The sequence below is a fragment of the Sus scrofa genome, chromosome 4 (assembly GCF_054392235.1).
Source record: "Sus scrofa isolate SSC_HxYL_T2T_F1_AM1 chromosome 4, Sscrofa_HxYL_maternal_Yorkshire_Landrace_v2.0, whole genome shotgun sequence".
In the NCBI taxonomy this organism is placed as follows: domain Eukaryota; kingdom Metazoa; phylum Chordata; class Mammalia; order Artiodactyla; family Suidae; genus Sus; species Sus scrofa.
In genome coordinates, this window is record NC_139386.1 from 38,721,410 (window position 1) to 38,748,714 (window position 27,305).

The 27,305-nt window shown below is 42.1% G+C and overlaps 2 protein-coding genes, 1 long non-coding RNA gene and 1 other non-coding gene across 11 annotated transcripts in view; 2 read left to right on the top strand and 2 right to left on the bottom strand.

The window, feature by feature from the left end:
- Nucleotides 1-4,289, bottom strand: part of ERICH5 (glutamate rich 5) — a 33,131-nt gene extending 28,842 nt beyond the window's left edge. For 3 of the 6 annotated variants that reach the window (XR_014843606.1, XM_005655354.4, XM_085022016.1), the window contains exon 1: nt 4,124-4,289. Coding sequence is in view for 4 of the 6 variants with exons in the window: in XM_005655354.4 (XP_005655411.2) it covers nt 4,124-4,181 (58 nt within the window). In the remaining 2 variants the exon portion in view is untranslated. Of the gene's footprint in view, nt 1-4,048 lie in introns of all 6 variants that reach the window. The other 3 variants (XR_002343195.2, XM_021089064.2, XM_021089063.2) reach the window with 1 other exon arrangement.
- A 26-nt stretch (nt 4,290-4,315) lies between these two features.
- Nucleotides 4,316-22,587, top strand: RPL30 (ribosomal protein L30). 3 transcript variants are annotated; one of them, XM_085020467.1, is made up of 6 exons: nt 4,316-4,411; nt 18,363-18,605; nt 19,239-19,290; nt 19,550-19,695; nt 21,694-21,824; nt 22,488-22,587. In XM_085020467.1, the coding sequence occupies exons 3-6, from the start codon at nt 19,270-19,272 to the stop codon at nt 22,535-22,537; spliced, it is 348 nt and encodes a 115-aa protein (XP_084876593.1). In that variant the 5' UTR covers nt 4,316-4,411; nt 18,363-18,605; nt 19,239-19,269; the 3' UTR covers nt 22,538-22,587.
- Nucleotides 21,726-25,638, bottom strand: LOC146403771 (uncharacterized). The gene is made up of 2 exons (XR_014843642.1): nt 25,511-25,638; nt 21,726-23,413 (listed from the first exon to the last, which is right to left on the bottom strand). It is a non-coding gene; the product is annotated as an uncharacterized LOC146403771 (long non-coding RNA).
- Nucleotides 22,189-22,320, top strand: LOC146403772 (small nucleolar RNA SNORA72). Its single transcript, XR_014845003.1, has one exon. It is a non-coding gene; the product is annotated as a small nucleolar RNA SNORA72 (small nucleolar RNA).
- Nucleotides 25,639-27,305: the final 1,667 nt, after the last annotated feature.

The following is a 27,305-nucleotide window of genomic DNA, read 5'->3' on the forward strand; positions in this document are numbered from 1 at the left end:
ATCTTTGGAGGTGATAGAAAGCAGCTCAGTGGGATTCAGTGTTTGATGGGTCAGAGCAAAGAGCACCATGTAGTCAGAACAGATTATTCCCATTCAGTATAATGGTTACCGAACTAGTAGCAGCTATTTGACTTACTGGGGCCAGAAAATAAGTACCTCATTACAGGATTTTAGAGATGTAACAAATCTCTTTTTTTCTTTATTTTTTCTTTAGGGCCACAAGTGTGGTGTATGGAAGTTCCCAGGCTGGGGTCGAATCACAGCTTCAGCTGCCAGCCACAGCCACAGCCACACCAGATCTGAGCCACATCTGCGACTTACATCATAGCTCATGGCAATGCCATTTCCTTAACCTACTGAGTGAGGCCAGGGATTGAACCCACATCCTCATGGATACTAGTCAGATTCTTACCACAATGAGCCACAACAGGAACTCCAAGAAATCTTAGAGGTAATTTAGCACAAGCCATTATTTATGATTCTTTTGCTTGTAGGGTAATACTGACTGCATTATGTATAACAGTTCTTAGGCCAATTACAGAAAATCATTAGGCAGAATTGTCCAAACACAAATCCAGTCTGCAGGCTAGTTGATGCATATAGCTTTAACGCATGGAGTTCTAAGGCTGATACTGTGATTTTTTTTTTTTTTTTTTTTTTTTTTTTTTTTTTTTTTTGGTTTTTAGGGCCACACCTGCAGTATAGGGGATTTCCCAGGCTAAAGTTCAAATCAGAGCTGTAGTTGCCAGCCTGCGCCACAGCAAATCCAAATCCAAGCAGAATCTGCAACCTATACTGCAACTCAAGGAAATGCTGGGTCCCTGAGTGAGGCCAGGGATTGAACTCATGGATACCGCTGAGCCACAGACAGAACTCCCTGTGAACTTTTTAAAAAATCTCTTAACATATGACCGTTATCTGTATCTCTATGGGAGGGTACTGGAAACTTCTCCACATTTATGTACCTGCTGAAAATATCTCTAAGGTTAAATGTTCTCCAAATATTCCTAGTTTAAACTTGGAAGCAAATACAAACTTCATATTTTACTGAATCTTATTTAGGGATAAATATCTTCTTTATTATAATATTTATTATATTTATATAATATTAATACATACTTTCTGCATGTATTATACATATTTATGTAATGTTTATTATATAATTTATGTAGCGATTATAATAAATTCTATTGTAATGTTAATTTAAATGTATTAAATTATGATAAAATTTCTACTTTATTATGTTTCTTATGTTGCTTGCATAGTGAATGATCACATACCCAAGGGACTTGTCCAGAGTGATCTGAGGCAAAAATAGACTTAAAACTAATTGTCACAAACTAGTTTAAGGAGGAAAAGAAGAGACAAGAGGTCAAGTTCTGGAATCAGAGTACCTAATTCAAAGTCTAGCTCTGACTCTTTTTTTTTTCCCTTTCTTTTTTTTTCAATGCTTTTGTCTTTTTAAGGCCGCACTAGCAGCATATGGAGGTTCCCAGGCTAGAGGTCCAATCGGAGCTGGCCTATGCCAGAGCCACAGCATCTTCGACCTACACCACAGCTCACAGAAACGCTGGATCCTTAACCGACTGAGTGAGGCCAGGGATCGAACCCGCATCCTCATGGATGCTAGTCAAATTCATTTCTGCTGAACCACGATGGGAAATCCCAGCTCTGACTCTTAAAGAGCCCTGGAACCTTTCGCAAAGTATTTACTCTTCCCTGTAAAATGGGGATAATCATATTACTTAGTCAAAGCATTGTTCTAAGGATTCAATGAAGTAATTCCTTCAATGATGAAGTGCCAAGCACAGTTAAGCACTGGGGGTACAGTGAGTAAATGCATGTAAGGGACATCTAATAAACTTGGGATAAATTTCATCTAAAAACATGCACTCAGGCTTAGGGATGAATACAGGGTTTAAAGAAGTTTTGAGCTACAGAAACAGGAATGAATTATTTATCAGGCCTCCAACATCGTGGAGTTGAAATGCTGATGAACATACAACAGTATCCAATTACAAGACAGTACTGTCTAACTGAGGATCAGGTGCAAAATATACCTGTTGATTGATTCAGTATGTGCACTGAGCAATTTATGCAACATATTAATTTTCTATGCACAAAAACTCGTTGTTAGGCATTTCAACATTTCTTTCAGAACATGCGTGAAAACTGAGAACAGCAATGAAAGCATGAATAAAAAATGAAAGGGTGTGACTCATGTGCATGGTTATTTATATTGGCAATAAAATGGTTTTTAAAACCAGGTTATTCATTATTTTTGGAGAGGATTAAAAAGCCCCTTCCAGCCATTGGATACTTTTGCCTCTCCCCAAGAGTAACATTTCCTATAACAAAGTTAAAAAATTTATAATGATGATTTAGTGCTCAACTTTTTGAACCAGGATACTATCCCTGGAATATCGAGGGGCATGGCAAGGGAATAAGAGAAGGCAAAATAATATGGTATATCTTCCTGAAGCATCAGTTTTTTCATACTGAAACTAATAAGAAAATCATGGAACAAAATGCAAAATCCACCTGATATCATAAAACATAAAACATCAAAGAAACTGCTCCTTGCGATGGCCCCTTGACAGCAGGTTTGAGGGACAGAAGTTTTTTTTTGTTTTGTTTTTGTTTTTGTTTTTAAGGCTGCACCCGCAGCATATGGAAGTTCCCAGGCTAGGGATTGAATTGGAGTTGTAACTGCCAGCCTATGTCATAGCCACAGCCATGCTTGATCCGAGGCACATATATAACCTAAGCTGCAGCTCGTGGCAACTCAGAATCCTTAGCCCACTAAGAGAGGCCAGGGATGGAACTTGCATCCTCAGGAATACTAGTTGGGTTCTTAACCCGTTGAACCACAACAGGTACTCTGAGGCTTTCACCTCTTTAGGAGAAAAATAAGCAAGCCCTGTACATTAGAACAGATTCTTCCATCTCTTCACATTGTTGTCAGTGACCAGGAATGGAATCATTTTTAGATATTTTTTAGATATGGCTTTAAATATTTGGCCTATTTCCAAACTTTTTGTTGTTTTCTATTATCTATGATGTTAAAAATAAATTATCACACACCACAAAAATAACCACAACACAACCTATTCTAACTGGATGGTGTCTGAGCTTTGAAACACCATTCCTGAAAATCCTGTGCTCCTACTACAAAATCAAAGAGGAAGACCTTTCTTTGTTACTGGAATAAGGCAAAGTGCTAAAAGACTTTTGAAAAGGAATTCACCAGAGTATAAATTTTCCCATAAAGTTAGCCTTGAAGAAGACTGTAAATTAACTTGAAGGAACTTGCTTAACCTTCAGGGCTTTGACCAAAACGTCAGCCATTCAAAAATCTAAGAAGCGAGTCTGCTATAAAACCCAGTCATTCTCTGGTTTATTAATGTTTTACTCTTTCCCAGCATTTATCACTGTCAGAAACTATGGTAATCATGTGTTTAACCTGATTGTTGTCTGTCTCTTCCGTGGCTAAACCCCAAGAGCAGGGTCATTTGTATCTTCAGCATCTAGCCAAGCACGGGGCTACTACACAGAAGATGCTCAAACTATGTATCAAATTTCTGCATATGATTCAGTGAAGACCACTTTTTATCACATGCATATTCGTCAAGAAATACTTAAGCCAAAGACGGAGGAAAGTGTATCTGACCTCTTCAAAAGTACAGGAACTTATCTGATGGAGTGAATGCCCATCTGCATAATAATCTGAATTTTCATACGTTTAAGAGGTTAACAGCATCTATTGTAAGGATAGGAAATGCCGCATTAGTTCAAGAGAGCGCTGAGGGCGACCGCGATGAGCATTTAAGGCCAACTCCGCATCCTCACAACCACACAGTCAGGGTCCCCCCACGCGTGGGCTCGCGCGTGGAGGCAGCGTGAACCGAAGAGCGCACGGAGACCGCGGCATCCTGAGGCACAGCAGGGTGGCTCCGGATTCCAGACGGAGCCACGCTACGCTCAGGGTTCCATTCTCATCCTCAGGGAGAAGGCGCCCCCTGCCGGGCGGGGTGGGCAAGAGTCGCACCTGTTGGACCCCCAGGGAGCGAGCCGACCCGAAGCCCGAGGCCTGAGCGGGGGTGGGGTCCCGTCCCCTGCTCACCGCTGCGGAGCTTGCTGCTGTCGCCGGCCTTGTTGAGGGCGCTGCTGGAGCAGCCCATCGCGGGCAGGAGGGCGCCCAGCAGGCGACTGCGGCCACAGGTTGCAGCCCAGATCCCGCGCGCAGCTCAGGTTCCTCCACCTCCTTTGCGTCGGGCTCTCGGGGCTGTAGGGCGCAAGCGCACAGCGGAGCGCTGGGTGGGGGCGCGCACCTGGAGAAGAAAGCGAGCAGCTTGCAGGCGAAAAGAGCCAAGGAGAGGACAGCAACGACGCAGAAGAGGACAGAGACAAGGTGGGAGCAAGCGGGGAGAAGGTGGAGGGGGTGGTAAAGGCAGAGAGGAAACTGGTCTCTGAAGCAGGGATGGGATGATGTCAGGAAGAGAGGCTTGGGAGGGCTCATCTGAATCATCCCTAAATAGCTGGGGAAGGGAGGAGGCGATTGTGACCAGTGGCTATTGATTGGTAGACTGGATTTGCGGGGACAGTCTTCTTCTTACATAACTTCACTACTGTTACCACAAGGAAGTTTAACGTTGATACTATTTAATCCACTCACTGTCCAGCTTTGCTCAGTTTGTTCAAACGTTTCCAGGACCACACATTGCATTTAGTTGTGCCTCTCTTTAGTCGGCTTGAACAAACTAGTTTCCCTCAGTCTCTCTTTGCCTTTTGTGACCTCGACCTTTTTTTTTTTTTCTTTTTTTTTTTTGAGACCAGATCTTTTTTTTTTCGTCTTTTTGCTATTTCTTTGGGCCGCACCCGCGGCATATGGGGGTTCCCAGGTTAGGGGTCGAATCGGAGCTGCAGCCACCGGCCTACGCCAGAGCCACAGCAACGCGGGATCCCAGCCGTGTCTGCAACCTACACCACAGCTCACGGCAACGCCGGATCCTTAACCCACTGAACAAGGGCAGGGACCGAACCCGCAACCTCATGGTTCCTAGTCGGATTCGTTAACCACTGCTCCACGACGGGAACTCCCCAGATCTCATATTTTGTAGAATGTTTCTCAGTTTGAGCTTGTCTGAGATTGCCTCATGCTTGTTTTCATGTGATGCAGTTTTGGCGGCAGTACACAGATGTTGTGTTGTCCGTGGATTCAGATCAAGAGGCAGGTGTTGTCAGTTTGCCCTATTATTGGCGGTGTTAACTCTGATCACTTAGTTAAGGTCATGTCTGCCAGGTTTCTCCACTTAAAAGTTGCTTTACTCTTTGTAATTTATGGGACGAGACCTTAAGACTATTCTGAAAAACAAACAAACAAACAAACAAAAAACAACAACAACAAAAAAAGGGAGTTCCCGTCGTGGTGCAGTGGTTAACGAATCCGACTAGGAACCATGAGGTTGCGGGTTCGGTCCCTGCCCTTGCTCAGTGGGTTAAGGATCCGGCGTTGCCGTGAGCTGTGGTGTAGGTTGCAGACACGGCTCGGATCCTGCGTTGCTGTGGCTCTGGCATAGGCTGGCGGCCACAGCTCCGATTAGACCCCTAGCCTGGGAACCTCCATATGCCGAGGGAGCGGCCCAAGAAATAGCAAAAACAAACAAACAAACAAACAAAACAAAACAACAAAAAAAGAGTATTCTGAGACCTTAAGACTAAGTATCCTGTATCTCATCAAACTTTATTTTTTGCTACTTTTAGCGTATGTTAATATTCTTGGTTGGGTCCGTTACTACTATGATAGGTATTAAATGGTGGGTTTTTTCCTAATTTCTGCAACATTCCGTCTACATTTATTATTGGCATGCCTCTGTAAGGGAACATTTTCTTTTTTCCTCCATTTACTATCCATTTGTTTATAGCAATAAATACTCATGAATTCTTACATTATTCAATGGGTTATATTACCATGTATGTTAGTTTGCTAGGGTTGCCATAACAAAGTACCAGCCTGGGTGACTTAGACAACAGAAATCTATTTCCTCACAGTTCTGAGACTGGACATCTGAGATCAAGGTGTCTGCAGGGTTGGTTTCTTCTGAAAGCCTCTCTCCTTGGCTGGCAGATGGCAGTGTTCTCCGTGTGCCTGGTCTTCCTGCCATGCGTTTCTGTGTCCTAATCTCCTGTTCTTTTAAGGACACCGGTCATGCTGGATTGACATCATCTTACCTTAATTACCTCTTCAAAGGCCCTATCTCCAAATACAACCACATTACAAAGTTGAGGGGGTTAGAGCTCCAACAGAGGAATTTGATGGGGATCTGATTCAGCTCATAACACCATCATTATTTATTTTGATGTGCAAATTGCCTAAAATTTGTCATTTTTCCATCTGTAGGTCATGGGTACACAGCTATGGTCTTTATCATGTGTTTAGTGGTTTCTCCCTTCCTTCTCTTTTTCTCTTTCCCTCCCTCTCCTGATCCCATCTTTCATTTGTCTTTCTCCATCTTCCTCTCCCTTCTGCAGTGCAAGCCTGACAAAGCCTTGGCCACACAGCAGTGCAGTTGGTTCACAAATCCCTTCAAAGGAAGAGGCGACTGGGCATCTTTGAGGAAGTGCACTTCGTAGCATTACAAAGATGTACTGAAAAAAAAAAAAAAAAAAGTCCGCTCCTTATCTTCTTTCTGAGGTTACTGTGCCCCAAAGAAAGAGAGGTACTTTGAAAATGAGCAATGATTTGGCTGAATTTCAAGTCAAGAACTTGGAAGGAGAAAGATTACAGGATTAGCACCAGGAAGTTTAGGAGAGAGGAATTTGAATAGACCTTTCAGAATAGGCCAAATCTAGGGAATATTTTTGTCTTATATAAATGCTATCAAAAGGCTCTGTATTTGATTAGGCTGCCATAACAATATACCATAAACTGGGTGGCTTAAACAACAAACACTTTTTTTTTTCTTTTTTTTCTTTTTTGGGCCTCAGCTGCAGCATATGGCAGTTATCAGGCTAGGGGTCAAATTGGACGTGCAGCTGGCAGCCTACACCACAGCAACGAGGGATTCGAGACACACCTGTGACCTGCACAGGCCAGATCCTTAACCCACTGATCTAGGCCAGAGATCAAACCAGCATCCTCATGGATGGATACTAGTCAGAATCTTAACCTGCTGAACCATGATGGGAACTCTAACAAATATTTATTTCTCACATTTCTGAAGTCTGGGAAGTCCAAGATCAAGATGCTGGCCAATTTGATTTCTAGTGAGAGCGCTCTTACTAGCTTGTGGATGGTTGCCTTCTCACTATGTCCTCTCTCAGAAGAGAGATCTTCCTCTTTCTTTTTTTTTTTTTTTTTTTTGCCATGCCCACAGTGTTCGGAAGTTCCTGGGCCAGGGATCAAACCCAGGCCATAGTAGTGACAATGCTATTTCCTTTAACCACTAGAGCACCAGGGAACTCTGATCTTGGTCTTCTTGTTAAGACCACAGCCCTATAAGATTAGGGCCCCATCCTCATGACCTCATATAACCTTAATTACCTCCTAAAGACCCTTTGTCCAGATTGAGTCACACTGGGGGTTAGGACTTCAACATATGAATTTGGGGGGGAACGCAAGTCAGTCCATAGCAGGCTTCCATTTCAGATGATTCTTTTTTTTTAAAGTTAATGTCACATATTTAGCTGATGAAATTTTTCAGAACCCCATTGTTCTTAAAAGAGATGCAGTAACTCACAATTAAACATAAGTATATAACTTGAAATTCTCTGAATCTTAATGCTTTCATACTAAACTAGGGTTTACTGAGCCCAGCTAGGTTCCCTTCTTTCCCCATCAATTATTTTTTAGGACTTATCTTGGTTATCTTACTTTTACTCAGAGATAATTTGTTAGTCAAGCTGTAGTCTCTTCCATTTCCTTCGGAGGAAGCATAATCAAGTGAACAATAATAATCAGGTGCCCTGTGGATGTTAGAAAGTCTTTCTCATGAGCCACCCCAAAGTTTTCTCACTGGGCTCAGGAATAAAATGTCTATAAGGACGGATAGAAGGCACATGTGGGCTCAACACCACGTTCCTCCACCTAACATGATTTGCCTGGCTGAGTGACTCACTTCCCACTGTAAGCCTGGGAAATGGTACCCTTCCACGAGGGACCTCATGGAGGACTGACTGGACTTCTTTAGGGACAGCAGAGAATCTTTACTATAATCAACCCTGGGTTAGATTTGCTTTTCCTGCCCATCATGCCTCCGCAAGCATCATCCATTGGGGAATGGTATTATCAAGACATTACACATCTGTCAAGACATAATATTTAGTATCATATCTTTTTTTTAAATGATTTTCTGTTTTTTTTCCATTATAGGTGGTTTACAGTGTTCTGTCAATTTTCTACTGTACAACAAAGTGACCCAGTCATGCATATATATGTTCCTTTTCTCACGTTATCCTCCATCAGGCTCCATCACAAGTGACTAGATAGAGTTCCCAGTGCTATACAGCAGGATCTCATTACTTATCCACTCCAGAGGCAACAGTTTGCATCTATTAACCCCAAATCCCCAGTCCACCCCACTCCCTCCCCCTCCCTCTTGGCAACCACAAGTCTGTTCTCCAAGTGCCTGAGTGTCTTTGCTGTGGAAAGGTTCATTTGTGTCATATATTAGATTCCAGATATAAGTGATGTCATATGGTATTTGTCTTTCTGACTTCGCTTAGTTTGAGCATCTCCGGTTCCATCCATGTTCCTGCAAATGGCATTATTTTGTTCTTTTTTATGGCTGAGTAGTAGTCCATTGTGTACATATACAACATCTTTTTCATCCATTCATCTGTCGATGGACATTTAGGTTGTTTCCATATTTTGGCTGTAGTGAATACTACTGCAGTGAACATAGGGGTGCATGTATCTTTTTCAAGGAAAGTTTTGTCTGGATATATGCCCAAGGGTGGAATTGTTGCGTCATATGGTAGTTCTATATTGAGTTTTCTGAGGTACCTCTGTACTGTTTTCCATAGTGGTTGTACCAATTTACATTCCCACCAACAGTGCAGGAGAGTTCCCTTTTCTCTATACCCTCTCCAGCACTTGTTATTTGTGGACATATTAATGATGGCCATTCTGACTGGTATGAGGTGGTACTGCATAGTAGTTTCTATTTGCATTTCTCTAATAACCAGTGATGTTGAGCATTTTTTCATGTGCTTGTTGGCTGTTTGTATATCTTCTTTGGAGAAATGTCTATTCAGGTCTTTTGCCCATTTTTTCCACTGGGTTGTTGGCTTTTTTGCTGTTGAGTTGTATAAGTTAGTATCATATCTTATCCAAGGACTCACTTTACTATGAGACAAGTAAGGTTAATTTCTATATAATTTACTGGTTTTTCCATAATTTCTATATGATTTTCCAGTCTTTTCATATATCTCCTCATCCAAATGAAGTCAAACCTATAGAATGATGGGATGGCAGTAGGTTGTGGCACAAGTGAGATAAAGCACCTTTGTAAGTTGGTGTGCTGTCCTGTGGTTTGCAGAATGTGCTCTGAACCAGTGACTCATAAGTGGTGCTGCTTCCCCCATGATCAGAATACAGGGATCTGGGTCCCGCTTTCCAGGCTTCATGTTCATTTGGTAAATGACAGTATAAATTCCTTTTCTGCTTAACTGAGCTACTTTATTTTTATTGCTTACAGTGTATCGAGAATAATATACAATGTTTACCCTACCTCTGCTCTCCTACACCACTCTCTTTCTCATCAATTACCTGTCCTGTTTTCTTCTTTTAGTTTTGTCTCGATAATACTTGGTCATAATTGATTCTGTGATTTTAAAGGTGTTATATCCTGAGGCATAGTTCATAAATCTTTTTTACCTTCAAGGATTCCTTTTATCATTTTTCTTGGACATACTCATGATGTCACAAAATTGCATTGATTATTTCTCCATTTAGCAATCAGGGACATTTTCTGATCAGTATGACTGCAGTGTTTCAGTATTAAGTTCTAGTTATAAGTTGGGGGGAAAATGATGTCTTAACCTGTGCCTTGCAGCTTTATTAAGAATAAAAGTACAGGGCAGGGAGTTCCCGTCATGGCTCAGTGGTTAACGAATCCGACTAGGAACCATGAGGTTTCGGGTTCGATCCCTGGCCTCGCTCAGTGGGTTAAGGATCCGGCGTTGCCATGACCTGTGGTGTAGGTTTCAGATGCGGCTCGGATCCCGTGTTGCTGTGGCTCTGGTGTAGGCCGGTGGCTACAGCTCCGATTAGACCCCTAGCCTGGGAACCTCCATATACCACAGGAATGGCCCTAGAAAAGGCAAAAAGACAAAAAAAAAAAAAAAATACAAGGCAGACTTTCCAAATTATTAAAAATAAAATGTAAAAAGCCATACCTTTGTGGACACTTAGAAAGACAGGAATCCCATTTATACTAAAAGTTCAAAAACTGGCTCTGAGAAATATAAAGTAAGCAAAAGACCAACCTTTATAGACATCACTCTACTTTCTAAAATTGTCACTTGTGGAGTTCCTGTTGTAACTCAGTGGTCTAAGGACCCAACGTTGTTTCTGTGAGGCTGCAGGTTCAATCCCTGGCCTCCATCCTGGCCTCACTCAGTGGGTTAAGGATCTGGCATAGCGGAAAGCTGCAGCATAGGTCACAGATGTGGCTTAGATCTGGTGTGGCTGTGGTGTAGGGCTGCAGCTGCAGCTCCAATTTGACCCCTGGTCTGGGAGCTTCCATGGGTTGCAGGTGCATCTATAAAAAAATAAATAAATAAAAGAGTCACTTTCACAAACTAAAATAAGGAATACAGTGCTCTCTGTTCTTTGTATCCAAAAGTATAAAAAAATATGCTTTTTGAGAAATGGAAAAAAAATTTATTTTTAATTTTTTTTTTTTTTAGGGCCTTACCCATGGCACATGGGAGGTTTCCAGGCTAGGGGTCTAATCAGGGCTACAGCTGCTGGCCTGTGCCACAGCCACAGCAATACAGGATCCGAGCTGCATCTGCAGCCTACACCACAGCTCACGGCAACACCAGATCCTTAACCCACTGAGCAAGGCCAGGGATTGAACCCACAACGTCATGGTTTCTAATTGGATTCGTTTCCACTGTGCCACAACGGGAACTCCTAATTTTTTTTTTTTTTTTTTTTTTTTTGGCCGCACCTGCAGCATGTGGAAGTTCCTGGGCCACCCCACCACAGCAGCACTCCAAGCTGCTGCAGTGACAACACTGGATCTTTAACCTGCTGCACCACAGGAGAACTCCTGAGAAATGGCACATGGAAGTTCCTGGGCTAGGGGTTGAATTAGAGCTGCAGCTGCTGACCTATGCCACAGCAATGCCAGATCTGAGCCACATCTGTGACCTATGCTGCAGCTTGCAGCAACACAGGATCCTGAATGTTAACCACTGAGCGAGGCCAGGGATCGAACCTGCATCCTCACAGACACTATGTCGAGTTCTTAGCCCACTGAGCCGCAATGGCAATTCCTGGAAAGTTTATTTTTTTATCTTTTTTGTCCTTTTGCCATCTCTAGAACCGCTCCTTAGGCATATGGAGGTTCCCAGGCTATGGGTCTAATTGGAGCTGTAGCCGCTGCCTACACCAGAGCCACAGCAACACGGGATCCGAACCAAATCTGCAACCTACACCACAGGTCACGGCAATGCCGGATCCTTAACCCACTGAGCGAGGCCAGGGATCGAACCCGAAACCTCATGGTTCCTAGTCAGATTCATTAACCACTGAGCCACGATGGGAACTCCTGGAAAGTTTATTTTTAAGAAAATGAGGAGTTCCCATCATGGCTCAGTGGTTAATAAATCTGACTAGGAACCCCGAGGTTGCGGATTTGATCCCTGGCCTTGCTCAGTGGGTTAAGGATCCCGCATTGCTGTGGCTGTGGTGTAGGCTGGCCCCTACAGCTCTGATTAGACCCCTAGCCTGGGAACCTCTATATGCCATGGGAGCAGCCCTAGGAAAGGCAAAAAAAAAAAAAAGAAAGAAAATGAAAGAAAGTGTTTCTCTGGCTTGTTTTTTTCTTTTTTCTTTTCTACTTTTTTCCACTTTCTAGGGACTCAGGTGCAGCATATGGAAGTTCCCGGCTAGGGGTAGAATTGGAGCTACAGCTGTCAGCCTACACCACAGCCACAGCAACTGGGGATCTGAGCTGTGTCTGCAACTTACACCACAGCTCACAGCAACACCAGATCCTTAACCCATTGAGCAAGGCCAGGGATTGAACCTGCATCCTCATGGATACTAGTCGGATTTTTTTCCACAGAGCCAAAGTTGGAACTCCTATTTTTTTTTCTTTTGGCCACACCTGCAGCATGTGGAAGTTCCTGGGCCAGGGATCGCATCATGCCACAGCAATAACCAGAGCAGGTTAAGGATCCAGTGACAACGCTGGATCCTTAACCCACTGAGCCACCTGGGAACTCCACTCTGGCCTATTTTTAATCCAGTCCAGTCTGGAGCATTCCGACCTAAGCAGAAAGGGGTACAGGAGAAATATTTCGGATTCTTCATTATTGTGGAGGCAGAAATGTGGCGAGGAATAGGTAGCATTCAGTCCCTCTTATCCTCTATGGGTTCAGAATTTGTGTATCAGTGTATGTGTGTTTAGCTAGTTGAAAGACCACTAACATTCACTAAATTTACAGGGTCTTTTCACTTGGATTCACTGTCCCTCCCTCTCCTCACCATATTTCTGAGCTTGTTTAATGTTCAGGGCGAATTGAGAATGTGAAGCCTGAGTTAGACACATCAAATTCCAAATTACTCATGGGTTGCTTCCTAATCTGGACACTGAATAAGTAATAATTGATGATAATGAAGATGATAGGTTTAACTGCTTAACAATAAGAGGATGGGCCAGTGTACTGAACCAGTGAATATCTGATAAATGTGTTAGTATTTGCTCTAACAGGGAATGTAGCCTGTCACTTTTCATTCTCACAGCAAGTTAAAACCTGAAGCACAATAAATGCACATGCCTGCAGAATTCTCAGAAACTTGGAACAGTGATTTTGGTGGAGGAAAACCAGAGAGCCTTGTGTTAATTCTGTCCTGTCGCATTTACCTGTTGATATTCTTTCTAAATCATTCTGAAGTGCTAGACGAGCATCCAGAAAACGCAAAATAATGTCTGGATGGCAAAGTCCTTTCTTGAAACATATACTTTCCTTGACTTTTTGGTTAGGAAGATTTTCAAACTCACAAAAAGTTCAATAGTATGACAAATACCTATATACCCTCTCCCCCATTTAAAGTCAATGGTTGTTAACATGCTGCTGCATTTGCTTTACCTACTTCATTTATTTTAGGATTTTATTTACATTTATTTTAGCAATTTGAAAGTTGCAGATATGACACTTCATCTGTAAACACTTCAATATACACATCTTTAGAATAATGACATGACTTAAAAGTAGCACTTTTTGGAATTCCTGTCGTGGCTCAGCAGAAACGAATCTGACTAGCATCCATGAGGATGCAGGTTCGATCCCTGGCCTCACTCAGCGGGTTAAGGATACGGCATTGCCGTGAGCTATGGTGTGGGTCACAGACACAGCTCGGATCTGGCGTGGCTGTGACTGTGGTGTAGTTCAGCAGCTGCAGCTCTGATTCAGCCCCTAGCCTGGGAACCTCCATATGCTGTGGGTGCAGCCCTAAAAAGAATTATTATTTTTAATAATAATAACTTTCTAACTCAGAGGCCACTAAACTGTGGCCTGTAGACCAAACCCTGATTTTGTAATGACATTATTTATTCAATAATTCATTCAGACATTGTTTTTTTTTTTAGTCTGCTATTAAGTACAAAGTGCTTTGATAGTGGCTGAAGGATGGCTCCATTTTGACTCTAAGTTCTGGAAGCTTATACTTTATTACTGTGAGGGCATTACCAAGGGTAATGCTTGGAGCTCCTAAAACAACCAACAGAAATTTTGGCTTAGCAACATGAGGGCTTACTCTAATTCACATCATAATCTGATACAGCTTGAACAACTCCTCTATAATGTAATGACTCAGTGATCTAGGCTCCTTCCAGCCTGTGAAGCTGCCATCTTCAACATAGGGTGTCTACGGTTGCCACAGAAGGGTAAGGAAAAGTCTAATTGCACAGCTTGTTTCATGGGAGAAGAACAGTGGTTTTCATTATGGTTTGTTCTTTGTTTTCAGTGATTTCTCCTTGTCCAGTGGCTTATGCACTAAAATGACAGTTCTATACCTCCTATCATGTCCCATGTACAATGTCAGAACCCCACTGAATAATCCAATAGATACTGCCATTCAGAAAATGGAACAGATGGGAAACAGCAGTTGCCACTCCTTGGAATAATGAAATTCAGTTTGACAGCTATTTTAAAGGACCTCCCAATAGGGGTCAAGGAGGGTTACCTGATTAGGGCCTGTTCTTCTCTTGCCCATTGGTCTCTGTGGTACCTGATCTTTTTTTTTTTTTTTTGTCTTTTTAGGGCCGCACTAGCAGCATATGGAGGTTCCCAGGCTCGGGGTCAAATCTGAGATGTAGCTGCCAGCCTACACCACGGCCACAGCCACAGGGGATCTGAGCTATGTCTGCGACCTACATCACAGCTCATGGCGATGCTGGATCCTTAACCCACTGAGCAAGGCCAGGGATCAAACCTGCATCCTCATGAATGCTAGTCAGATTCGTTTCCGCTGAGCCCCTAGAGGAACTCCTATGGTACCTGATCTTAATCTCTGATTTGAGCACCGAGTAACATGCTTTCTTCAGGGCTTATATAGACTAAAAGCTGATTCTTGTCTAAGAAAAGTTGGGAACTGAAGGGTTGTTTTAGGTCTTGAATGGTCAGCTATATTTCATTTGAACACATGGTTTCTTTGGCAGTGCAATGCAGCCATTAAACTTCCGACCAATGTGCTTCAAGTAACCACTCTCAAAGCCCATTGCAAGACATAACTTTAAACAATTTTTTTATTGAGGTATAGATTTGCAATGTGTTAATTTCTTTTGTACAGCCAAATGACTCAGATATACACACTAAACACACACACTCACCACACTTTCCTGTTCTTTTCCACTACAGTTTATCTCAGGATATTGAATATAGTTCCCTGTGCTATACAATAGGACATTGTTGTTGTTTATACATCTTATACATACTAGTTTGCCTCTGTTAGTCCTGAACTCCCAATCCTTCCCTCCCCACTGCTTTCCCACTTGGCAACCACAAGTCTGTTCTCTACATTTGTGTGTCTGTTTTTGTTTCACGGATATGTTGCTTTGTATTTTTTTTTTTCTTTCTTTTTTTTTGGCCATCCTGCAAATATGGAGTTCCCAGGCCAGGGATCAGATCTGAGCCACAATTTTGACCTACACTGGAGCTGTGGCAATGCTGGATCCTTTAATCCACCAGGCCGGGCCAGGGATTGAACATGCATCCTGGCACTGCAGAGAAGCTTCCAATCCCATTGTGCCACAGTCGGAACTCTGATTTTATTCTATTTTAGATTCCATATATAAGTAATATCATATGGTTGCAAGACAACTTTTAAATCTGATTAACTTATTTGCTTTCTCATACTATGCTCCTCTTTCTATGATTAGTGGCAGCCACCTTAGAGATATGTGAAATAATAATTGAGACAGCTGCCCCTTAACCTGATCTTTGCCTGAATCACTTTACTCAATTGAGAAGTTTTATTGACCCATTGTTGAGCAAAGCCTTTTCAAAATCCTATCTCTGTCTACTTAGTGTTTAGGCCTGTGTCATCCAATATTGCAGTTACTAGCCACTTCTGGCTCCTTAGCACTTTGATGTAGCTAGTCCAAATTGAGATGTGATGTAAGTGTAAAATACACACTGGATTTTGACTTGTTAGTATGAAGATTTTCAAATTCACAAAGTTGAATAGTTAAATGAATACCTATATATCCTCGACTTTAAATTCAGCAATTGGAGTTCCCGTTGTGGCTCAGTGGTAACCAACCTGACTAGTGAGGACACAGGTTCAATCCCTGGCCTTGCTCAGTGGGTTAAGGATCCAGAGTTGCCACATGCTATGGTGTAGGTCACAGATGCAGCTCGGATCTGGCGTGGCTGTGGCTGTGGCGTAGGCTGGCAGCTATGACTCCAATTCGACCGCTAGCCTGGGAACTTCCACACGCTTCAGGTTCAGCCCTAAAAAGACCAAAAACAAACAATCGAAAAAACTAACAGTAACTTTTTTTTTTTTCTTCAGCATGTGGAAGTTTTCCAGGCCAGGGACTAAACCTGTGCCACAGCATGAGCTGCTGCAGTGACAATGTCAAATCCTTAACCTGCTGTGCCACAGGGGAACCTGAACACAGCTATTTTTAATGAAAATAATAGTAATCTTCTAACACAGGGGTCCACAAACTATGGCCTGCAGGTCAAATTCTGACTTTGTAAATAAGGTCTTGTTGGAACACAACCATGCTCATTCATTTACTTATTGTCTGTGGCTGCTCTTGTGCTACAGTTGCTCTTCTGCTAGAGTTGAATACTTGCCACAGAGACCGTATGGTCCCAAAGCCTAAAATCTTTACTCTCTTGCACTCTACAGAAAAAGATTTCCAAGTCCCGCTCTAATAAATGCAAGTATGGAAATATTTACAAAACCTTTATGAATCAAAGGATTTGACTGCCACGTTTGCAAGGCAAATGTCTCATCTTCTAGCGTTTGGGTTTTGCAGTGTTGTGAATGACTTTAGGTGTGGGGTGGGTGGCTGCAGTGGGAGGTGGAGGAGGTAGGAGTGGGCCTGGGGAAGAGAACACCCACTGCACACTTAATTCTACGCAGAGCCTTGTGCTAAATGCCTTATACACCATTCCGTTTACCAAAATCCTCACAACACCATGAAGCAGATGTTATTGTTCCAGTTTTTTGATGAGGGAACTGAAGCTAGAGAATTTGACCAAAGTCATGCAGGTATTAAACGGAAAAACCAAGAACCTAAATCTACATCCAAAGAGATATGGCAAAATAATTTTAAGTTTCCCTAGGAAGAATTCTCCACATTTTATGGTCATGATCCATACATATGAGTGTATGAATGAATGAGTGCTTTGGGCTTCCCTGGCTTCCAGAACCAGACCATGGTAAGATCTCTATGAGAAAGCAACTAAGGCCTTTCTTTAAAATATAGTGAGGACATAATTAAAAAAAAAAAAAAAGTATAGTGAGGGCATATACTAAGGACCAAAAATTTAGTATTATATAATGAAAAGCACTGGAGGAAAGTCATCTCAAATGCTTTAATCATATACTTTCTAAAATAGGGGTAATATTTGTCCTGATTAATTTGAGAAAGTGGATATTAAGCATTTAAGGAGTTCCCATCGTGGCTCAGCGGTTAGCAAACCTGAAGACACAGGTTCAATCCTTCGCCTTGCTCAGTGGGTTAAGGATCCAGCATTGCCATCACCTGAGGTGTAGGTCGCAGAGGTGGCTTGGATCTGGCGTTGCTGTGGCTCTGGCATAGGTTGGCGGCTACAGCTCTGATTCGACCCCTAGCCTGGAAACCTCCATATGCCATAGGTATGGCCCTAAAAAGACCAAAAAAAAAAAAAAAAAGCATTTAAAGTATAGAGCTCATTATAAAAGTGTAGGGCATCATTAGTTTGTATCTGCATGCATGCCTCAAAACCAACTAGGCTATCTCATTCTTTAGTTCTCTACTTCTCCAATTTTAGTACTTACAAGAACCATGGAAGCTGCTTATTAAACTCATATTCCCAGGCCCCATGTCCAAAGATATCTTTCACAGACATGGGTGGGGCCTAGGAATCAGAATTCAAAGTGACTCTCAATCAGATGATCTGGGAGCCATACTTTGAAAAATACCACTTTAAGATATACTATTTAACAAAATCTATTTAAAATAACCTACTCCATTATATAGCCCATGTTCATTGTTTAAAATATTTTACATAACAATACATGCTGTAAAGTAATTCATTGTAGAATAATTCAAGCAGTACTGAAATCTATCAAGTAAATGTTCTCTCCTTACCACCTAATTTTCTCATCTTTCAACCAGAGCTGTTTTGATGATTAGCTTTCCAGACATGAAGTTTCTATGCATATATACAAACATGTATCTAGGTTAAGCATGATGAACATTTGAGGTTGTTTCTTTTTGCTATTAAAAAACGCCGAGGAGTTCCCTTGTAGCGCAGCAGGTTAAGCACCTAGCATTGTCACTGCAGCGGCTCTGGTCGTTGCTGGGACGATGGTTCGATTCCTGGCTTGGGAACTTCCACAGGCCGTGGCGCTAACAAAAAATAAATAAATGCTGAAATATCCTTATTCTCGTGTCTTTGAGCAGGTGTGACTTTCTGTACGACAGATTGCTAAAAGTTGACACACGATGACAGAAGATCTACTGGTTTGATGTGAGTCTGTGTGTGGTAGTGAGAGACTTTCTGTGCCTAGTATTTCTAATGATTCGTCACTGGACATTTATTTCAAGGTCCAATGTTCCCAGCAAAAAGATTTTAAAATCAGCCCTGTTTATCGCTCTCTGTGAAGATTCCGCTTACAAGGTCAGGCTAAAACGGCTACAAAAGAGGTGAGTTTAAGGTGAACCAGCGCAGGGCGCCGCTGTTCTCCCAGGGACAGGCAGTTTGGGCGACGGCAGGGGAGTGCGCGCAGCTTTTTCTGTCAGGTGGAACCAAAGGCGCACCCGGGTCCTCTCACACTCCGTCAAGAACCACAGCTTTGGGCAGAGATGAGCTCATCCGCACTAAGACCGAGGGCCAGCTGCTGCTGCCTCTTCCCACCGCCCCTCCCGCCTATCTCTCTCTCGGTCGGCCTCTCCAACTCCCGGCCGGTCCGACTTCCCTCGGTTGCTCAGTCCGCCGCAGGGAGCAGCGGAATTCGCTGCAGGTGAGGTTTAAGCTTCGCAGGCTGGAGGAGCACACCCGCTGCCAAACCAATTAGAAGGTCCTATAGCAACCAGCAGGGTCCTCCTTTTGCCCCGTCCCTTCCGTTGCGGTTCGCTTCCGCTTCCGGTCGCGTCCTCCCTGCTCCGCTGCGAAGAGCTTGGCATTGTGGGAACTCCTTCCTTTTTTGCTCCCCGGCCATCTTGGCGGCTGCTTGTGGTGAGTGGGCTCCGCCGAGCCGGGGTTTCGGCAATGCGGGGAGCCCAGGGAGTTGCCGTTTGGATCTCCGATTCCTAAATTTCTTCTTCTCTATGTTTTAGGTTGGGGGCGTCCCGCGCCTAAGGCAGGAAGATGGTGGCCGCAAAGAAGACGGTGAGTGAAGCGGGCCAGAGCCGGAATCCTTTTCACGTGGAGGGATGAGTCTGGTCTTGGGCGGGCAGGTCTAAGTACACTGGGCAGACAGAGTGGTCATTGGCCTTGGCATGTTCTAAAAGGAACCCAAGAGGTTCTCTTAGTGACTTGGGAGATTCAATTTCTGAGATTTTATTAAGGAGTTCAGCTTTCAGGAAGCTGGATCCAGTTTTGAGCGGTAACAAGGTCTTGAAGTCCGTATTAAATGTTTGCTTTGTAGAAAAAGTCGCTGGAGTCAATCAACTCTCGGCTCCAGCTGGTTATGAAAAGTGGAAAGTACGTGCTGGGGTACAAGCAGACTCTGAAAATGATCAGACAAGGCAAAGCGAAACTGGTCATCCTCGCCAACAACTGCCCAGCCTTGAGGTAATCGAAGGAACCTGAGTTTGTTGCCCAATGCAAATTCATCCTGAGCCAATATCCAGAAATGTAAATTTGCAATCTAGGTAGCTTGAGCTGGGTATCGTGTAAAATTTGTATACAGGGGAACACTTGCAGAATAACTTAATGGTTGCTGTTGTTGCGTTTGGCTCTTTGTTTTTCTCCCCTTCCTCGTGTTCTCTCCTCCTCTAAGGTTCTCTATGGGAGAAGTGTGTGGCAGAACCTCAAAGTTTGAGGGCACCACAGACAATTTTTTTTCCCCAGGTGTCCTGCCTCTTTGGTCATTCTTTTAACTATAAAAAGGCTTCTTCATCTTATGAACTTGTTTCAGTGGAGAGCAGAAAAGTTCAAGTTGGCCTGTGGGGTTGCAGGCTCCTTGTTCACCCAGTTTTTGTTCAATTCACTGTTTTGATACTGAATTCAGTGGGTGTTGTGAATAAGTTAAGGAAATTTGGACCATGCAGAGTATAAGCCTTGTTTTCAGTCCCCCACTGCTGTTAATTTTCTATGAGAATGCATAATCTCTCAGCATTTCGTAGTGTCTGTGCTTCATTGGTAATGCCTGGAGAGCTCTCTTCTTGTATCACATCCCAAACCTTTGATGTTTCCTTCTTAGCAGAGCTTTTCCAACATGAATATGTACACAGTCACAGGTGATCTGATAAAATGCAGGTTCTGATTTAATGGATCAGGGATGGGGCCTGAGATTATGTCTGTGGATCCACACAGACATAGAGTAGTGGCAACAATGTATTAGAATTGTCTTCAAATTCATAAAAATATTATTATCTACCTACCCAGGGGACGCAGAAATGTTAACTCTGGGTAAGTACAAGCATAAGGCATACCTGGTTTTATTGCACTCACTTTATTGCATTTTTTACATATTGATGGTTCGTGGTAACCATGCATTGATTAAGCCTGTGGATACCATTTTCCAGCATTTGCTTATTTCATGTCTGTTGAATTTTGGGAATTTTGAGATATTTCAAACTTTTTATTGTTATGGAGATCTGTGACTTGATATTGCAACTCCCTGAAAGCTCAGATGATGGTTAGCATTTTTTAGCAATGAGATTTTTTTAAATTCTGTTTTTTGCTTTTTAGGGCCACACCTGAGGCACGTGGAAGTTCCCAGGCTAGGCGTCAAATTGTAGTTACTACAGCTGCCGGCCTACACCACAGCCATGGATCCTTAACCCACTGAGTGAAGCCAGGGGTTGAATCTGCATCCTCATGGATGCTAGTCAGATTTGTTTCCGCTGAGCCACAGTGGGAACTCTGCAATGAATATTTTTTAATTAAATGCAATGAATATTTTTTAATTAATGTATGTACAGTGGGGTTTTTTAGAGCTAAAGCTGTTGCTCACTTACTACAGTATAGGATAAACACACTTCTTTGGTTGGAGGGGCATGCCCATGGCATGTGGAAGTTCCCAGGCCAGGGATCAGTTCCCACCACAGCAGTGACAACACTATCCTTAATCTACTGTGCCACAAGGAAACTCCAAACATAAATTTCATATGCCTGGGAAATCAAAAAATTCCTATGACTAGCTTTATTGTAATATCCAATATTGCAAGTGGTCTGGAACGAATCTGCAGTGTTTTATGTATGCCTGTCATCTCACTCCATCTGGGATTCAGAGTACCAGAGGGTGATAGAAATGGCTTAGAAGTTGTCATAGGAATTACTTAATGTAAATGTCTAGTGTTTGCTGGCTAGTAAATACTAAGTAATAATGCTTTTATTTTGTACTCTCCTCTCTTTTCCATGAGCACAGATAGTTACTGGTTGTCCCATCTCCTGTAAGGGATCCAAGGCAGGATGGTTTGTGTTGGATGATGGATATGTTAATGTTTTTAAGAGTAATTGGCTTTCTGTTTGAAGGCCTTAAACCGACATTAGATCTGTTGAGAAAGGTAACATTTTATCTGTCACTTGGGATGGTGTTTACTTGCCTTTTTTTGGTTCCCATAGGAAATCTGAAATAGAATATTATGCCATGTTGGCCAAAACTGGTGTCCATCACTACAGTGGAAATAATATTGAATTGGGCACAGCATGTGGAAAATACTACAGAGTATGCACACTGGCTATCATTGATCCAGGTATGCTTTCAAATCATAAAATATGATTTATAAGTATTGTTACACATATGTCTTTCATTGCTAAATTCAAGTGGTGAGAATCTGGATATAGGAAGGGATATCCTCCAGTTTTATTTCACAGAGAATCGATAAGGTCACTACGTAATTGGCCTTTTATACATGAAATTCTTTTTATTTGAGATCTTGGGTTTTATTTCATAAAGCATCTAAGAAATGACGTAGGACCTTGGTAATTAAAATTATAAAGATGGAGAATAATCAGATGAAATAGTAGAACAGATGGGTAAGTTAATTTGGGAAAAAGAAATGCCTACAAATAAAGTCATATTTTAAACTTAGAAATTTTTAGTTAATTCATAAAATACTGCGAATATTCTCGCTGTTCTGATTTTGTAATAATCAGGGCAGGCTAAACATTCGCTATATTAAGACCATGCATGTGTCCCCAGACCTAGTTCTTTCCCTAGGTCTGGTTGTATAAATGCTGGTGATAAACCCAAGTCTGATACATATGATGCAGCTTACGTGGGAAATACTGGTATTTGATCAATCTGAAAATGACAGCCTAGCTGGTGTAATAACTTTTGAAGATAACCATTGCTAATTTGATGATTACTTGCTGCCATTAAATGAGTTGTAAAATTACTGTGTTTTATCTTCTAGGTGATTCTGATATCATTAGAAGCATGCCAGAACAGACTGGTGAAAAGTAAATCATGCACAGTTTTTCTTTAATAAAGCCAGCCAGCGCTCATTTTAAAAATATTGTATTCATTTTGGTCATTTTATTACTTTTTGTTTTCACTTAATACACTTGGGTGAAGCTTGGATTAAAGAGGATGGGGCAGCTAGATTTGGTGGCAAGACTTGGGGCTTAAGACGTTGCGGTTTTTCTTTTCCTGTTTTGGTGAAGGGAGTGCACTGAATTCCTTTCCTGTACTAGATTTTAAGAGGCTTAATTTTCATAATTTTAATCTCAAGAAATTGTCATTTTATATTCGAATATGTCAGAGGCAGTGAGGTTCAGTACCCAGAATTTAAAATTGCAGTTTATGGTCCAGCTTAAATCTACCAAACCTAAGTACCAAAAATTAAATGAAATATGTTCTCTTCACCTGCAAATTTTCACAGACTGAGAAATGTTCTTTTGAATTTTATTGAAACAACATCTACTTAAGGCTGTGCAGTGATTACGATAGAAGTAATGTACTTGGATAATTTGAAAACAATCCCAAATTTTAAATAAGTGTTAACTCCAGTTTTGCAAAGTATGTTTTATTTAATTTTCGTTCTAAAAGATAGACTGTGAGTAGGTTTGGTGTTCAGATTTTGGGGAAACTGCATACTAAATTTTCCGAGTGCGTACTTATATAACACTTCCCACATCTGATATCCTTTGGAACATTTAAAGGAATTAAATTGGGGGGAAATTGACTTAGATTTACAGAGTTGAATGTTGTTGGTAGGGAGTACCCTACACAATTTGTTGGGCTATAAGGCTGCAGAAATGTCAGAAATGTCTTTTGGACTGGAGAATCAATTTGTGTAGGCAATTTTTCCTCTTTTCTTTTCCTTTTTTAGGACCATACCTGTGACATATGGAGGTTCCCGGGCTAGGGGTTAAATCGGAGCTGTAGCTGCCAGCCTACGGCAGCGTGGGATCCAGGCCACATCTGCAACCTACACCACAGCTCACGGCAGCACCAGATCCTTAACCCAACGTGCAAGGCCAGGGATGGAACCCGCATCCTCATGGATACTATAAGGTCCATTACCTGCTGAGCCACGATGGGAACTCCTGGGTAGGCAATTTTTGATGGTAGAGGAGTGAGACATAGGAGATGTGGATGTCCTCAATGCACTGTCCAGAAAGTTGGGAATATACTGCACTTGGAGTCAGAAGGCTTCATCTTAATATATACAGCCATGGGTGGGATCAAATTTGCAGTTTCACAGGTGAGGATATTGGAGGGATTCCGCCCCCCATTTCTTCGGGCTGCTGCTGTGGCAAATGGAAGTTCCCCAGGCTAGGGGTTGACTAGGAGCTGCTGGCCGACACAGCTCATGGCAATGCCAGATCCTAAACCACTGCACAAGGCCAGAGATTGAGCCCACATCAGTGGATACTAGTTGAGTTTGGAACCTGCTGTGACACAATAGGAACTCTGGTATTGATTTCTTTAAAGCTAAACATTTTATGACTTTATGTCTGAAGTTAAAGGTTGTGTGTATAATTTGGAGAATCTAACTCTTATTAACTAGCGTTTTATTACCAGTTGTTCATTTATTCTGGTTTTCTCAATTATGATGGAGCACTACTGACATTTTTTGATGGAACAGTTCTTTGCTGTGGAGGATTGTAGATACTCCTTGATATTTCTGATTCCTTCCATGTCACTGTAACACCCCCAAGTATCACCACACATTTCCATAGCATCTTTTGCTTAAGACCCATTGAGTTAATCTGTATCTTTGATAAGAATTGCTTGATCAGACTACCACTGATGACTAATGCCATTAGTCTGTTTCCTTGGTTGTTCAAAATATTTGTCTCTTGGCTAAAATTTGGGAGTTTCCATTGTGGCTCAGTGGATTACAAACCCAACTAGTATCCATGAGGATGCAGGTTCAATACCTAGCCTTGTTTGGTGGATTAAGGACCCCAAGTTGCCATGAGCTGCCAGAATTGGAGAAAATATCACTGGCCAGTAAGATCGGGGAAGGAGTAAGGTGGCATTTTAAAATACTGTTTTCTGATTATAGTGAAAGTTTGTGATTATCTGAGAAGCTCTAATATGCAAGAGGCTTCAGGAAATTCCAGCCAGTTGGGCTTGATCCATACCTATGCCGAGCTATCTGTTAGGCTTAGAGATAGGAAAGTCACAGAGGCTAGATACTGTGGAGTGTGTTAGTTGCAATTGGTATGATACAGTGGCAGGAGCAAAAGGTATGTAAGAGAAGAACCAAACTAGGTAGTGAATGCGGTTAGTTGGACCTTCTGGAAGAACATCTAGTTCATAGGAAACACTTCTCTTTGCTCTCTCTTGTAACTTAACTTGCAACTACCCTTTAAACTTGTACTCCCTCTGCCTGCAGTGGCATCTGCTTTCTTTTCCCTTTCCCCTCCGTTTCCAGGGAGTCTACCTCAACGTCCTCTTCTAGATTGGGTTGGGTGCCTTTGGATTACCATAGAGCTTTTTTTATGTCTCTAATTGCATCGCCTCGCACTAAGGTCTGTAGAGGACAGAAACATTTTCAACTTTTATGTTTCATGTTATTAGCACATAAGAGTCCAAAAACCAGATTGAAGAATAGTTAAAGCCTAAAAGAGCCTAAACATTTTTCATTGATGTGCTTGTGAATTTCCATCTTGACAGTAGGTCTTGAAAATCTTGTAAATTTTCTGTTTATTAACATTTACTAACATTTACTACTTCCCTACCTCTGCTTCAAAAGATAATTTAGAAGTGGGAATCTGGGAGTTCCCGTCGTGGCACAGTGATTAATGAATCCGACTAGGAACCATGAGGTTGCGGGTTCGGTCCCTGCCCCTTGCTCAGTGGGTTAACGATCCGGCGTTGCCGTGAGCTGTGGTATAGGTTGCAGACACGGCTCGGATCCCGCGTTGCTGTGGCTCTGGCGTAGGCCGGTGGCTACAGCTCCGATTCAACCCCTAGCCTGGGAACCTCCATATGCCGAGGGAGCCCTAGCCTGGGAATCTCCATATGCCGCGGGAGCGGCCCAAGAAATAGCAACAACAACAACAACAAAAAGACAAAAAGACAAAAAAAAAAAAAAAAAAAAAAAAAAGAAATGGGAATCTGGAAGTACTTTCTTCAGGTAAGGGCAGCAAAGAACTTATATTTAAACTGCTATCCTACCAGTACTCTTGGCTGCTGAGGAGTAAAAATATAATAGCTAATACTAGCATTTAAAATGTGGGGGGTTTTGTTTTTTTAAAAAAAGGAGTTCTTGCTGTGGTGAAACAAGATTGGTGGTGTCCTCAGGTTCAATCTCTGGCTGGGCATAGTGGGTTAAGGATCCAGCAGCTGCAGTGTAGGTTGCAACTGTAACTGTGGCTCAAATCTCTGGCCTGGGAACTCCACTCCATATGTGGTAGATGGCCAGATGGCCAAAAAAGAAAAAAACAAATGTGTTAAGACACTTTAATAAGTACATGTTAATCTACTCAGTCCTTTTGACGAGATCGAATGAGACACTATTATTCTTTGACAGATGAGGAAATCATGGCTTGGAAATAGCACACAAATAATGAAACTGAGAAGAAAAACATTTTCTTAAACCTGGCATGTACAGAGAGTGGAAAATGGGTAACTATTTTAACTTAAACAGTGTTGGAAAAGTTTACTGGATTAGTATGTAAATTTGTGGATTGGTTGGAGGTTTTGTATCCCACGAAGGCATTTTCCTCCCCAAATTGGAGAAAGCCGAAGTGGGTGTTTCTGTACCTGTGTTGGTACGCATGCAGTCTAGAGCCACTAGAGGGAGCCAGGACTCAACAGAAAATAGATTTGAGCCAACTGGAAGCAAAAGGTAATGCCAACCCAAAGCAATGCTTGTAAAGAAATCCTGTTTTCAGGCTCACTTGAAGGACCGAAATATGAATATAAACTGAAAGTTTCATACTTTGATTCACAACTTTTATACTTGGAAAGAGTAGATGATTTCCAGATAAGATTGAAGCCTAGGAGGTATTTTCCCACTCTCACTCTGTCCCTTAGCAGGACATTTTGATGGGAATGCTTGTCTTGAAAGATTTTGACATAAGCTTATTCAAGGTGTTTTGTTTGTAAAGCATCATTTGGCCTAAAATACAGTAGCTTTCATAAGGAAGGATGCCATTTGGCACAACATCATTTCTTTCTTTCTTTTTTTTGTCTTTTTAGGGCTGCACCTGTGGCATATGGAGGTTCCCAGGCTAGGGGTTGAATTGGAGCTGCAGCCGCTGGCCTACACCACAACAACGCCAGATCCAAGCTGCATCTGCGACCTACACCACAGTTTATGGCAACACCGGATCCTTAACCCACTGAACGGGGCCAGGGATTGAAACTTTGTCCTCATGGATGCTAGTCAGGTTCATTTCTGCTGAGCCACAAAGGGAACTCCTCGATTCTCTTTAAAATTTAGTTGAAACATGGTTGATTTACAATATTAGTTTCAGATGTATGGCACAATGATTCATTTATGCACAGATAGGTGTGTTTGTGTGTATACAGATTCTTTCCTCTTATAGGTTATTATGGAATATTGAGTAGAGTTCCTTGTGCTATATTGTAGGTATTTACTTGTTGGTTATTTTATAGATAGTAGTGTGTATGTATTAAGTATTAACCCCAATCTCCTACTTCTCTCTCACTCCCCCTTTAGTCTTTTCTATGTCTGAATCTTTCTGTTTTGGAGATAAGTTCATTTGTGTTTTTTTTGTTTTTTAAAGATTCCAGGTACAAGTAATACCAT

Bases quoted from the DNA above. Each gene is read 5' to 3' on its own strand.
- RPL30 (XM_085020467.1), top strand. From the start codon at position 19,270: ATGGTGGCCGCAAAGAAGACG. The intron at 19,291-19,549 runs GTGAGTGAAGCG...TTTGCTTTGTAG, and splicing joins TGGTGGCCGCAAAGAAGACG to AAAAAGTCGCTGGAGTCAAT. The intron at 21,825-22,487 runs GTATGCTTTCAA...TTTATCTTCTAG, and splicing joins ACTGGCTATCATTGATCCAG to GTGATTCTGATATCATTAGA.